This window comes from Chiloscyllium punctatum, chromosome 30, assembly GCF_047496795.1.
Source record: "Chiloscyllium punctatum isolate Juve2018m chromosome 30, sChiPun1.3, whole genome shotgun sequence".
Taxonomy (NCBI): Eukaryota; Metazoa; Chordata; class Chondrichthyes; order Orectolobiformes; family Hemiscylliidae; genus Chiloscyllium; species Chiloscyllium punctatum.
The window spans coordinates 46,285,225-46,300,244 of NC_092768.1; the positions used below are offsets into that span (position 1 = coordinate 46,285,225).

At 44.1% G+C, this 15,020-nt stretch overlaps 2 protein-coding genes across 8 annotated transcripts in view; both read left to right on the forward strand.

Moving 5' to 3' along the window:
• Nucleotides 1-15,020, forward strand: part of LOC140455646 (uncharacterized) — a 285,832-nt gene that overhangs the window by 70,104 nt on the left and 200,708 nt on the right. The gene's annotated exons all lie outside the window — the stretch shown is intronic.
• LOC140455671 (uncharacterized) overlaps nt 1-15,020 on the forward strand; it is a 43,483-nt gene that overhangs the window by 1,942 nt on the left and 26,521 nt on the right. Inside the window, exon 2 of the mRNA XM_072550671.1 lies at nt 1,187-2,374. Coding sequence (XP_072406772.1) covers nt 1,281-2,374 — 1,094 coding nt within the window. The 5' untranslated portion in view covers nt 1,187-1,280. The remainder of the gene's footprint in view (nt 1-1,186; nt 2,375-15,020) is intronic.

Here is a 15,020-nt window from a genome sequence, read left to right on the forward strand (position 1 = left end):
GAGCTGGAACAGCCATGTAAACACAGTGACTGCAAGGGGCTAGGAATCCTGAGTGAGTAACTCACTTCCTGACACCATAGATCCTGTCCACCATCTATAAGACACAGATCAGGAGTATGATGAAATATTCTCCACTTACTTGGAAGTATACAGCACCAGCAATACTCAGAAAGCTCAACAGCACCACCAGGACAACAAAGCCCACTTGACTGTCACTCCATCCATCACTTGCAATGTTCATGCCCTCCAAACTGTCAGACAGTGGTAGCACTCCTGAAGATGCTCATTAAGATTCCATCCACATCACCATACATACCCATGATCCCCACTACTTGGAAGGTTAGGACAAAAGGTGTATTAACAGCTAAACCTGTAAGTTCCACCACTGGCACTGCCATTCCCCCCCACCCACCCACCGCCAAACTTCACGCCACCATGGCTTGGAACTCTACTTTGATTCCTTCACTGTCACTATTCAAACTTCTGGAACTCGCTTCCAGACAGTACTGTGTGTGTCCTGATATCCCAATGGCTACAATGGTTCAAGAAGGCAGCTCATCACCACCTTCTCAAAGGCTGTTAAGAAATGGTAGTAAATTCTGGCTTAACTTGTCATGCAGTCTTCCTATGAAGGTTTAGGTAAAGAGAACTGTTCACCGAGGGTGGAAAGGGTGATGGAGGAAGTCACGATTCCTCTTCTTGTTTTACACAAGGATTGCACCGTATTGTATCACAGAGGATAGAGGATTTAGCAGATACAAAAAGGATTGATACAGTAGATAGATCCTGACAACCCAAGGAATAACCTAAATCAGAGAAGGTTGGGCAGTGAAACCATTGTCTGGAAATAGATTAGGTCAGGAGAACTTTGACACATCATCAGATTTGAAACTGGTCAATGGTGTGGAGCCTTCTATCAGAACCAACCTTTCTGGAGGTTTGGCTGTGGGTGATCAGTCAGGGTGAGGCTGGGAAGAAGTGTGAGTGGAGTCCAATGTGGTGAGAGCTTCAATCATTCACCGAGGGTCATGAACCACTGACTCATTCCTACAGTGGAGGAGCAAGTGTTGGACTGGGGTGGACAAAGTTCAAAATCATTCTGCAGAAACTTGATGTCTGTGTCACTTCCAAATAAACCTGTTGGACTATAACCTGGTGTTGTGTGTATTTTAACTCATTACTACAGGTGAGAGGTATGCGAGGTGACTGATACAGGCTCCCAGGATCTAATATCATTCAGAATGCTTCTGTTACACAACTGTTGACTTAAAGACGGCAACATGGACGAAAAGCCCTTCAAGAGTGAGAGATGTGACCGAGCCTTCATGCAGACATCAGCACTTGGAGAACACCAATGGATTCACACTGGGAAGGAGCCGTTTGAATGTGAGGTGTGTAAGCAGAACTTTACAAAGTTATCAGGCCTGGTGAATCATCGCCGTGTTCACACTGACGAAAAACCATTCACGTGCGAGACTTGTGACAAATCGTTCTCACAGTCATCAAAGCTCCTAATGCATCAACATATTCACACAGGGGAGAAACCCTTCACATGTGAGGTGTGTACCAAATCATTCTCTGATTCTTCGACCCTTTGCAAACACCAACGCATTCACACACAGGAAAAACCATTCACGTGTGACACATGTGACAAATCGTTCTCACACTCAGAAAACCTCCGTAGACACCAACGCATTCACACAGGAGAGAAACCATTCAATTGTGAGGTTTGTAACAAATCATTCTCACAGTCAGTGAACCTCCGTGCACACCAACGTATTCACACAAGGGAAAAACCATTCAAATGCGAGATGTGTGACAAATCATTTTCATCGTCATCGAACCTCCGCACGCACCGACGCATTCACACGCGGGAGAAACCATTTACTTGTAAAGTGTGTGACAAGTCATTCTCGGATTCATCTGCCCTTCGTAGACACCAACATCTTCACACAGGAGAGAAACCATTTGTGTGTGAGGTCTGTGACAAATCGTTTGCAGACTCATCGAGACTTCTGCTCCATCAGAGGATTCACACAGGGGAGAAACCATTCATATGTGAGGTGTGTAACAAAGCATTTTCAGTGTCATCGGCCCTTCACAAGCACCAGGGCATTCACGCGGATGTGAAGCCATTCACATGTGAGGTGTGTGACAAATCATTCTCACAGTCAGAGAACCTCCGCACGCACCAACGTATTCACACAGGGGAGAAACTGTTCATGTGTGAGGTGTGCAACAAATCATTCTCACGGTCGTATAACCTTCGCAGACACCAATATGTTCACACAGGAGAGAAACCATTCACATGCAATGTGTGCAGCAAATCATTCTCGAGGTCTTGGGACTTCCTTGTCCATCAGAGAATCCACACAAGGAAATAATTGTTAAAGTCTGAGATTTGTGATGAGCCACCCAGGATACCACAGGATTTAAGAGGGAGAAAGTCTTCAGGTACAATATTTGTGACAAGTCTTTTGAACAGTCAGCATATCTCCTGATCCATTTAAGAAATTGTACCAAGATGAGTTCTGTAATAAAGCCTTCACACAGTCTCGGACCTCCTGGAACATTAATGATCCCATACAGGCCCACCTATACCAATCTGCCCTCAGACTGTGAACCTGTACACAATCACACTGTGCAGGATGTTCAGTGGGACTGGGACGCAGAACAAGAAGCACCTAGTGATGACATCACTAATGCTGAGGGATTATGATGTAACAAAGGAGTCACCCTGCAGTGTGATGTCAGTGAAACAGGACTTGGAGTAACCCCCAGGCAGTGAGGACAACCCGCTGTGTTTGTATCCAGAGGATTTACACAAACTGAACAACACTGTGCACAGATAGAGTGTAAGTGTAAGATTATTGTGCTCTGGTTATTGTGTCCTGTAAAGAATATAACTTCATGTACAGAGATATCACTGGGAAGTGAAGTACAAGCTAGGGAAGTAGGTGTACATCACTGACATGTTGTCAAGCACTGCACTCTCTCTGAAGGAAGTTGATGCTGGTACGCAGTGTGAAATATTCCAGATTCAACAAGAAGCAACAGCATGACATGTCATACTCTGGAAATCATCAAACCAACAAAGGCATTGAATCTGATAGATAGGTGTCTTGTTCAGATCAACCAAATTTCACTGAGATGCACTTCTTCAGGTGTTATAGTAAGTTGTGTTGAAAGGATGGTCTGAAACCATCAAGAACGCATGTTGTTGTAAGAGAAGTATTGGACAAACAGAGGTGAGATCATCACCCAAGATGACATCTTGTAAAAAGGGAGAAAGTGAGGACTGCAGATGCTGGAGATCAAAGCTGAAAATGGGTTGCTGGAAAAGCGCAGCAGGTCAGGCAGCATCCAAGGAACAGGAGAATCGACGTTTCGGGCATCAGCCCTTCTTCAGGAATTGAAGAAGGGCTGATGCCCGAAACGTCGATTCTCCTGTTCCTTGGATGCTGCCTGACCTGCTGCGCTTTTCCAGCAACACATTTTCGACTCTTGTAAAAAGGGAGCAAGATCATTAACCTAAATAGAAGAGTAAAGAGATGCTGAAACATCCTACACAACCCATCAAGGAATTGAATCTAGTCTGAGGTAAGAGTAGTGCTCTACTGGCCAAACGTGAGAAATAAGATGAAGGACACATCAGCCAGTGCAGTGCTTGTAATAAACATTCAAGTAAATAAGATAAAGAGCTGCTCATGACTTGTGACTTACCAGACAGTCCATAGATGAAACTTGGATTAGAGCTGTTCACTCCCACTGGAACTGATTCTCTCGTCACAGTTGACTACTATTTGTCAGCGGGGAGTTTGAGTAGAGATGTCACTGACTCTCAGTGAGATCATAGAATGTCTGAAAGCACACTTCAGTCATCATGACATCCCTGACATTGTGTTCAGGGAGAATAACTTTGATTCATGAGTGAAGAATTCAAACACTTTCTGAATGTTTGAGAAATTCAGCATCACACGTCATCTCCATACAACCCAGTCAAATGGAAAGACTGAGGCAAAAGTGAAAATTATCAAAGGGATTGTGAATAAATCAGTTATATCCAACAGAAGCCTGTACAAGGCAATCTTAGAGTAGAGAGACACACTTACTGAAGAAATGGCAAGTTGTCCAGTCCAGCAACTCATGTCACACCCCACCCAAACTATTTTCCCACTAATTGAAAAGCTATTTAGGCTAGAAATAGTGATGTGAGTGCTGGCAGCCAAGTAAAACACCAGATAGGTAAATTTCACTTTGATAAAGGTGCCACAAGCATGCAATGCACTCAATAAAAGTTAGTCCACTTGGCAAACTGTTAATTGTGTACTGTACTTGAAACTGAATGACCAGATTTAGTGAAAGCACAGACATTTCTGTGCACATGGAGAAGATGCTCCATCATAGCAGAAGAGGTAGCTCTGACTGTACCGGCAGAGCAAGAAAATTAATAACCATCAGTTCTGGAAGTCAGCCATTTCTGAACAAGTGCAATAGTTTGGCAGCAGCAATCAGACAACAATATCCTTAGAGAGACAAAGTCACCTCCAGAACCAGCAAACATCAGATGAATAACCAACAGAAATTCCTACACATACCTTAAGGAGAGCTGCACGCTTTAAAGATTATATGTGCAATACTTTGTAGAACCAGAGAAAATGTGAAGAGTCTAGAAGAATATAACTTTTTACTTACGTGATAACTGTGTTTCTGAAGTATGTGTACAGAATAACTTGCAAATGATACTGCATGCAATTTATTTTTCTTGTAAAATGGATGGTTTCTTTTGAAAACTCAATTGTCATCTTGATCTGACTTCTCGTCATCTTAGGGAAATAAAGATTTTGAGCAAAACCATTTTTCACGCAATTATAGTTGACTGTTGTCCAGTGTGAACTAGCTGATTCTGTGCTCGCTATCCAGTTCAGAACGAGTGAGCCCTGTCCTCTGTGTCCAGTTCAAACTGGGAGATTCCTGTGCTCCTTGTCCAGTTCAGACCGGGAGATTCCTGTGCTCTCTGTCCAGTTTGGACTAGGAGATTCCTGTGCTCCTTGTCTAGTTCAGATCAGGAGATTCCTGTGCTCCTTGTCCAGTTCAGACCGGGAGATTCCTATGCTCTCTGTCTAGTTCAGACCGGGAGATTCCTGTGCTGTCTGTCTAGTTCAGACTGGGAGATTCCTGTGCTCCCTGTCCAGTTCAGACTAGGAGATTCCTGGGTTCCCTGTCCAGTTCAGAGCGGGAGATTCCTGTGCTCTCTGTCCAGTTCAGACTGGGAGATTCCGGTGCTCCCCATCCAGTCCAGACTGGGAAATTCCTGTGTTCCCTGTCCAGTTCAGACCGGCTGATTCCTGTGCCTTTGCAATAGTGTCAAATCTTGATCAAGTCTTTCCATGCCTTAGGACTTTAGTGTTGTGAGTAAGTGCAAGTGAAAGGATTTTTAAAAAGTACTGCAGCTGCATTTTTATTCACTCATAGGAAGTGGGTTGTCCTGCATTTATTACCTGTCTCTAGTTGCCCTTTTGAAGGTAGTGGTGAGGTACATTCTTGAACCTCCACAGTCCACATGCTATGGGTTGGTCCACGATGTGATTTGGGAGTTAATTCCAAGAATTTGACCCAGTAACACTGAAAGAATGGCAATATATTGAGTCAGGATGCTGAGTAGCATGTAAGGGGACTTGCAGTCAATGGTATTCCCATGTATCTGCTGTCCTTGTCATTCAAGGTGGAAGTGTTATGGGTTTGGAAGGTGCTGATTGAGGATCATTGGTAAATTTCTGCAGTGCATCTTGAAGATAGTACCCACTGCTGCTACTGAGCATTGGTGGTGGAGGAAGTGGATGCTTGTGTGTTTAGTCCCAATCAAGTAGGCTACTCTGTCCTGGATGGTGTCAAGCATCTTAAGTGTTGTTGGAGCTGCACTCGTCCAGGCAAGTGTGGAGTATTTCATCACACTCCTGACTTGTGCCTTATAGATGGTGGACAGGTTTTGAGGAGTCATAAGATGAGTTATTCACCTCTGCATTCCTCACCTCCAACCTGCTGTTGTAGATATTGTGGCTATGTGGTGAGTCCAGTTGAGTTTCTAGTTAATGGTAACCTCAAGGATGCTGATAGTCAGTGGGGAGGTTGGGGGGGGGAGGAGCTGGGGAGGGTGGGGGCGGTGTTGTTCAGTGACAGTAACACCATTGAATGTTAAGGTCTGTTGGTTAGATTGTCTCTTATTGAAGATGTTCATTGTCTGGCCTTTGGTGCAAATGTTACTTGCCACTTATCAGCACAAGCCTGGATAATGTCCAGATCTTGTTGCATTTGAACATGACTCCTCTTCAGTGTCTGAGGAGTCATGAATGGTGCAGAACATTATGCAATCATCAGAGAAGATTCCCACTTCTGACCTTATGAGAGAGGGAAGGTCATTGATTAAGCAGCGGAAGATGGTTGGGCCTGAGGAACTCCTGCAGTGATGTTCTGGAGCTAAGATGACAACTGCAACCATCTTCCTCTGTGCCAGATATAACTCCGAACAGCAGAGAGTTTGTCCCTGCTTCCCAGTGATTCCAGTTTTGTTCGGGCTCCTTGGAGCCACAATCAATCAAAAGCAGCCTTGATATCAAGGACTGTCACTCTTACTTCACCTCTGGAATTCAGCTCTTTTGTCCATGTTTGAACCAAGGCTGTAATGAGTTCAGGAGCTGAGCAGCCCTGGTGGAACCCAAACTGAGTGTCACAGAGCAGGTTATTGTTGAGCAAGTGCTGCTGTTGATGACACCTTCCATCACTTTACTGATGATTGAGAGTAGACAGATGGGGCAGTAATTGCCTGGGTTGGATTTGTCTTACTTTTTTGTAAATTTCACGTACCTGGGAAATTGTTCATATTGGGGAGTAGATACCAGTGTTGTAACTATAATGAAATAGTTTGGTTCTACGTGCAGCAAGTCTTCAGTACTGTTGCTGGGATTCATAGCCTTTGCAGTACCCAGTATCTCCATCCGTTTCTTGATATCATGTAGAGTGAATTGAATTAGCTGAAGACTGGTATCTGTAATGCTGGGGACCACTAGAGGAAGCTGAGATGGATCATCCACTTGGTACTTCTGGCTGAAGATTGATGCAATTGTTTCATTCTTGTCTTTTGCACTAATGTGCTGGGCTCTTCTATCGTTGAAGTTGGAGATATAAATAGATTCCCTACAGTGTGTAAACAGACCATTTGGGCCAACAGGTCCACACTGATCCTCCAAAGAGCATCCCACCCAGACCCATCCCCCTGTAAACCTGCAATTCCAAAGGCTAATGAATCTACCATTCCTCAACATTATGGAAAATGTCGCACCTAACTTACACATCTTTGAACTGTGGGAGGAAACCCATGTAGACATGGGAAGAACGTGCAAACTCCACACAGACAGTTGCCCAAGGCTGGAATTGAACCTAGGTCCCTGGTGCTTTGAAGCAGCAGTGCTAACCACTGAGCCACCATGCTGCCCACATCTGTGGAGCATTCACCTCCAGTGGGTTGTTTGATTGTCCACCTCCATTCATGACTGGATGTGGCAGGACTGCAGAGCTTAGATCTGCTCTGTTGATTGTTGGATCGCTTACCTCTGTCTGTCACAGATGACATTTGGCATGCAAATTGTCCTGCTTTGTAGCTTTATCAGGTTGACACATTTTTAGGTATGCCCTGGTGCTGCCCCCAGGTACTAGGAGAATTCCTATTGGAAAGACGTTGTGAAACTTGAAAGGGTTCAGAAAAGATTTACAAGGATGTTGCTAGGGTTGGAGGATTTGAGCTATAGGGAGAGATTGAATAGGCTAGGGCTGTTTTCCCTGGAGTGTTGGAGGCTGAGGAGTGACCTTATAGCAGTTTATAAAATCATGAGGGGCATGGATAGGATAAATACACAAAATCTTTTCCCTGGGGTGGGCGAGTCCAGGACTAGAGGGCATAGGTTTAGGGTGAGAGGGGAAAGATATAAAAGAGATCTAAGGGGCAACATTTTCATGCAGAGGGTGGTACTATAGAATGAGCTGCCAGAGGAAGTGGTGGAGGCTAGTACAATTGCGACATTTAAAAGGCATCTGGATGTGTATATGAATAGGAAGGTTTGGAGGGATATGGGCCAGGTGCTGGCAGGTGGGACTAGATTGGGTTGGGATATCTGGTCGGTATGGACGAGTTGGACCAAAGGGTCTGTTTCCATGCTGTACACCTGTATGACTCTGTGACTCTTAAGTGAGGACTGAAGGTGCTGGAGAGTCAGAGTCGAAAAGGGTGGCACTGGAAAAACACAGCAGGTCAGGCAGCATCCGAGGAGCAGGAGAGTTGATGTTTTTGGCATAAGCCCCCATTCCTGGTGAAAGACATATACCCAAAACATTGACTCTCCTGCTTCTTGGATGCTGTTGACCTGCTGTACTTTCCAGCACCACCCTTTTCGATGCTGCTCCTGGCACACCCCATTGAATTTCTATCGAATGATCCCCTGGTTTGATGATAACAGTTGAGTAGGGGAGATGCCAGGTCGTGAGGTTGCAGTTTGTATTGGAGTTAATTCTGTTGCTGTTGATGTCCCACAGTACCTCACGCATGCTCAGTTTTGAGTTGCTAGATCTTTTCAATGTCTGTCCTGTTTAGCCTGATGATATCAATGTGAAGATGGGGCTTTATCTCCAAAAAGACTGCAGTGGTCATTCTTACTGTGCAGCCAGAAGATTGGTAAGGATCAGGTCAAGTATGATTTTCCCCCTGTTGGTTCCCTCAGTCAATGCCGTGAACCAGTCTAGCAGCTATGTCTTTTAGGACCTGACCAGTTGGATCAGTAGTACTGCTGCGAGATCATTCTTGGTGGTGGACATTGAAATCTCCAATGTGGAGTACCTTTTGCACCCTTGCCACACTCAGTGCTTCCTCTAAGTGTTGTTCAATATGCAGGAGTACTGATTCATCAGCTGAGGGAGGACAGTACCTCGTAATCAGCAGGAAGTTTCCTTGTGCACGTTTAGTATGAAACCATGAGACTTCATGAGGTCTGGAGTCATGTTGAGGACTCCCAGGGAATTCCTGACTGTATGTCACTGTGTCATCATCTCTGCTGGGTCTGTCCTGCCAGTGGGACAGGAGATGTTGGTGGTGATGGTGGGAGGTGTAGGATGTTGTCTGTGGGGTATGATTCCATGAGTATGATTGTCGCATGACCAGTCTGGTGGCTCTTGCCTCCAAATGTTAGCAATGTGAATTTTGTAGGGTAGACAGGGCTATTTCTGCCATTATCTTTTCCTGTGCCTAGGTTGATGCTGGATGGTCTGTCCAGTTTCATTTCTTTTCAGAGGCTTTGTAGTGATTGATACAATTGAGTGGCTTGCAATTGAGAACCAACCTGGAGTCTGGAGTCACAGATAGGCCAGACTTGGTGAGAATGGTCATTATGAAGGCTATTAGTGAGCCAGATGAGTTATTCCTGGCAATCAGCCATTAGATTCTTAAATGGATTTATTTTAATTCAATTCAAATTCCACTGTCTGCTGTGTTGGGATTTGAACCTGAACCCCCCCCCCCCCGAACATTACCTGTGTTTCTAGATGAATACTCTGGCGATTATACCACGAGGCCATTGCCTCCCATTTGAGAAGCTGGATATCTGAAATTGATACATTTCATGGGGGTGAGATGTTCTTGGGGAGTTGGGGTAGACTCGATGGGTCAGATGGCCTCTCCTACACTGTCGGGATTCTCTGAAGTTAAAAATCACAGTACCAGGTTATATTCCAACAGGTTTATTTGGAAGCACTGGCTTCCGGAGCACGCTAATTCGTCAGGTAGCTGGTGGGGCAGGATCATAGAATACAAAATTTATAGTAAAAGATTGAAGTGTCATACAACTGATGCGATGTATTGAACACACTCAGAATGGGGATGTAAATGTAAATTTAATGATTGAGAGGCTGAGATCCCTGGTCCCGCCACCAGGGGCCGCCATTTCCAGGTGCGCGCCTGCAGTTCCAGCACTGCCCACGTGAGAGTCACGCTCTCTCAGGTTCGAATTCCCAAGCGCCGGTTGCCAACTGTCAGTTGTGCGGTTAACAACTACAACTACAGCCAGGCACCGCGGGCTGTGGCTCCCCTCATTCCATACCTTCACTCCTCACTACGCAGGCGCAATGCCCACATGCAGCTTGGGTAATGTAGTTCGGAGCGGGATTGTGAGTGGTTTGGATGAATTGACGATTGAGCTGAGACCCTGTGGGGGTTTTAAACAACCTCAGTGAAGGGGGAGCTTTCTGGGCTTGGGGCTGTAGTTCAGTCATGTTTGAGGAGATGGTCTGTTCATCGCTCCATCAAACACAGGAAGGCACTTCCAGAGAAAATCTCTCCAACTTTTTCTCACCAAATGTGAGTTTTTACTGATATGTGCGAGATCTTTCTGGAGATGTTGGGTTTTCACAAGATTTTGGGACAGATCTTATAACTGTTGATATCTGATTTTCTAATAGAGACATTACTGTCTCAATATAAAACATTTTAACACTAATTACAGGAACATTTTGTGAGGAAGGAATTGAAATGTTGGATTATTTTGTGTGAAACCCGCTGTAATGGTCACTGTGATGTGGAAGTTGTGGACACAGCTTTTATAGAGACATCGTGTCCAATGTCTATTGTTGTCCCACCAGATAAATTACATCCCCATGTTAGTGGCTCAATAAAAACCAACAACTTGTTGATGAGGTTTTATGTTCAATGTGTCATTTTAACTTTCTTGGTAATTTCAGCGGCAAGGTGAGGGGTTCGAGCCGTGGGCTTGGAGCTGAATCCCTGGTTGGTTTGGTCTCCAGGTACAGAGCATGGCAGGATGGAGTGCAACACAATCCTGGATTTTACATCTCAGACTTGTGGAGGGTTTGCACACAGATCACATAGAACTATTGTTATGTATTATTCAGAGTTTGCTATGTTCAGTCAGAGTGATTTTTTTTTGACCTGATGTTTCTAGGTTGATTTCTCAGAATCCAGAAATGTTTTTACATTTGGAGTATCAGAAATGGTGAGTCTGTTGTTAATCGATTCTGAAGGTTTATTCACAATGTCATTCAGAGGGTAAGGTTTGCCAGTCTCTGCTTCTGAAATGTTTATGGGATTGCGTATTGAGAACTTGATGGAAGTCTGTTTTCATTTCTATGGATAACCCTCAGTGTCTCATAGATTAACTCTAGTGGTTCCTATCAATTACAATTAATATTTCCAACAGACTATCATCAGTGGCTCCTATAGATTCTCACTCTGAGTTCTCATACCGATTATACCCAGTAGTTTCTATAGATTTATCTCCGTGTCTCATGCAGATTTCCACAAGTGGGCCCTAGATTAACCACAGCGGTTTCTATTGACTGAAGTTGTGGGCACAGCTTTTATCGAGACATGGTCAGTGTCTAATATCTGTTGTTGCCCCATCAGATAAATTTTGACCTTTGGTGTTGATGACACCTTCTATCACTTTGCTGATGATCAAGAGTAGACTGTTGGGGTGATAATTGGCCATTTTGGATAGATCCTGCTTTTTTCATATGGACATTCTGGGCAATTTTCTACATTGTCAGATAGATGCCAGTGCTGTACTGTGCTTGGTATGAGCTTTGGAGCATAAAAGTCATCAGTACTATTGCCGGAATGTTGTCAGGGCCCATAGCCTATGCAGTATTCAGTCCCTCCAACCATTTCCAATTGTAGGCATGCCTGGTGCTGTACTCCTCATTCAACCATGTCTGATCTCCTGGGCTTCATGATAATAGTACAATTGGAGACATATAGAGACAGAAGGTTATAGGTTGTGATTGGATGTAATTTTGCTGCTGCTGATGGTCCACAATCTTGAGCTGCTAGAACTGTCTGAAATCTGTCCAGTTAAGCATGGTGTTGGTCAATGAGTGTCCTTTTAGTGAGTGCAGACATTGACGAAATTCAGCATTGCCACAGTCTGTCAGCACAGTCTTTGGCCATTTGAGGAACAGAATATTTGATGATAAAGGTAACTGGTCTAACACCATGTTCACAGTTTGCAGGGCAGCTTTCCCTTGGTAAATACCCCCAGTGATACCTTCACAACAGTGTCAATCTACTGGTAAGAAAGGTGCTCTAAGGTCAGTGTCCCCTCAGGGTTCCTAGCATCAACATACTGGTTGCAGTCAATCAGTGTCATTAGGTGGGCCACATAATCTGTTTGCCAGACACAAGGCTCCCAAAACAGGCTTTCTACTCTAAGCTTTGTCACCACAAGCAGTTACCCGAGTCATAGAGTCGTACAGCATGCAGCTAGGCTCTTTGGCACAAATTGGTCCATGCCGACCAAAATGTCCATCCATGCTAACACCAGTTCCCTGCACTTGGCCCATATCCTTCTAAGGGGAAAGTGAGGACTACAGATGCTGGAGATCAGAGTCGAAGAATGTGGAAAAGCACAGCAGGTCAGGCACCATCCAAGGAGCAGGAGAATCAATGTTTTGGGCATAAGCCCTTTATTCTTGTTGAAGGGCTTAGTCCTGAAACGTCCATTCTCCTGCTGCTCAGATGCTGCCTGACCTGTTGTGCTTTTTCAGTGCTGCACTTTTCGACCCCCATAACCTTCTAATCCTTTCCTATCCATGTATTTGTCCAAATATCTTTTAAATGTTATTAATGTACCCACCTCAACCACTTCCACTGGCAGCTCATTCCACATGCATACCACTCTATGTAAAAAAAAAGTTGCTCGTCAGGTTCCCTTTTTTTGTCCCTTTTAACCTTAATTCCTTGTCCTTGATTCCTCAACCCTGGGAAAAAGACTCAGTGCATTCACCCTATCCATGCCTCTCATGCTCTTATACACCTATGTAAGTATCCCCCTCAATCTCCTACACTGTAAAGTAAAAAGAGTTAGCTTGTCCAACCTTTGCCTATAACTCAGACCATTGAGTCCAGGCAAAATATTTGTAAATTTCTTCTGCACTCTTTGCAGTTTAATAAAGTCCTTCCTATAACAAGGTGACCAAAATTGAATACTATACTCCAAGTGCAGCCTCACCAACATCCTGTATAACTGTAACGTAACTTCCCAACTTCTGTACTCAGTGCCCTGACTGATGAAGCCAGTGTGTCAAAAGCCTTCTTCATTGACCAGTCTACCTGTGACTCCACTTTCAGGAGGGCAGAGGAAACACTTCAAGAACATTCAGATAGCCCATCTAAAAATAAATCCAACATCTCCACCAAGTTCTTGGAACCTCTAAAATTGCTCAAACTGAAAAAGAAGCATCTGTAAAGTTTCTCCAACAGGCCCAGAGGCCAAGTGTGAACATTGGAAGGAGTAGGTGAAAATCCAATCATCCACCCACCTTTAGCAAATGCCTTCAGTAGTTTCTGTAGAAAGAAATCACCCTCAATCCGGAAATGCCAAAGAAGAATGATCTTAGAAAGAGACACTTCACAGATGTTGCTGGCCGAATTCACCTTCATGTTATCCTGATCAATGCCAGTATTTTTTAGTATTTGCTCTGGGACATGGGTGGTGCTGGCTGGGCCAGAACTTGTTGTTAATTTCCAATTGCCCTGGAAGGTGGTGAGCTGCCTCCTTGAACTGCTGCAGTCGTTGGAATGTAGGGTCCCCCACAATGCTGTTAGGGAAAGGCTTCCAGGATATTAACTCAGCAACACTGAAGGAAAAGCAATATATTACCAAGTCAAGATGATGAATGAATTGGAGGTGAACTTTCAGGTAGTGGTATGTCTGCTGCCCTTGTCCTTCTAGATGATAGAGGTCACAGATTTAGAAGATTCTGCTGAAGGAGCCTTGCTGCAGTGCACCCGTAGATGATGCACACTGCGGTTACTATGTGTTGGTGGTGAAAGGAGTGAATATTGAAGGTGATGGATGAAGTGCCAAAGAAGCAGGCTGCTTTATCCTGATTGTGTCAAGCATCTTGAGTCCTGTTGGAACACTTGTCCAGGAAAGTGGAAGGTATTCCATTACACTCTGGCTTGTGTCTTATAATTGGGAAGGTAGTTGCTCACTGCAGAATTCTTAGTTTCTGATTTGTGCTCGTAACACTCAATTTTAGTTCAGTTCTACTTCTGAACAATGGTAACCCATAAGATATGGAAAATGGGGGATTCAGCAATGGTAATACCATTGAATTTCAGAGATGATGGTTAGATTCTCCCTTGCTGGTGATGGCCATTTCCTTGCACTTATGTGGCACAGATGTCACTTGCCACTTGTCAGTGCAAACCTGGATATTGTCCTGGTCTTGCTGCATATGGACACTGTCTGCTTCAGTACCTGATTCTCTAGACCTGCATCATATTCCTGTTTTTAATTGGCTTTATAGCAACTGTTGATAAATGTTTGGTTGAGGGTAGTTGAGAGTCAACTATGTCCTGTATTAGACTCGAGTTGCATGTGGACCAGGTTCCCTTCACTGAAATGGAACTTACATGTTTTGAAGATAATCTAAAAGTCTTCGTAGAGTCATACAGTATGGAAACAGACCAGTCCAGCTAGTCCATGCTTTTATTTGAATCTATTCCATTGATTCCAAATGTGTTGAGTTCATTGTCACAGCATGGAGCAGTTGAGGTGAAGTGCAGAGATGCTTTTAATGAAAAACTAGATAACCTCATCAAGTAGAAAGGAACAGAAGGATCTACCCTTAGGTTGAAATGAAGAGGGGTGAGAGAAAACTCCTGTGAAGTATAAACACCAGTATACACCATTTGGATCGAATGGTCTGTTTCTTTCTGAGATTCTGTATATTTGTATGTAATTTTCAATGTTTGGGTTTGAACTCTCAATCTCTGGATTGTTGACCCAGCAAATCAGCTGCTGTCACACGAGACACATTTATTGAAATGTCTTTAAATGCCTTCTTTAAAGGTTTTATGCGAAGGCCTTGGCCTTTCCCAAAAGTCTGGGTTTAGATTTCATAGTACAGGTATTGCTGTGCATGTTAGCTGAATTCGAGATATGTAGTTTGAATGTATC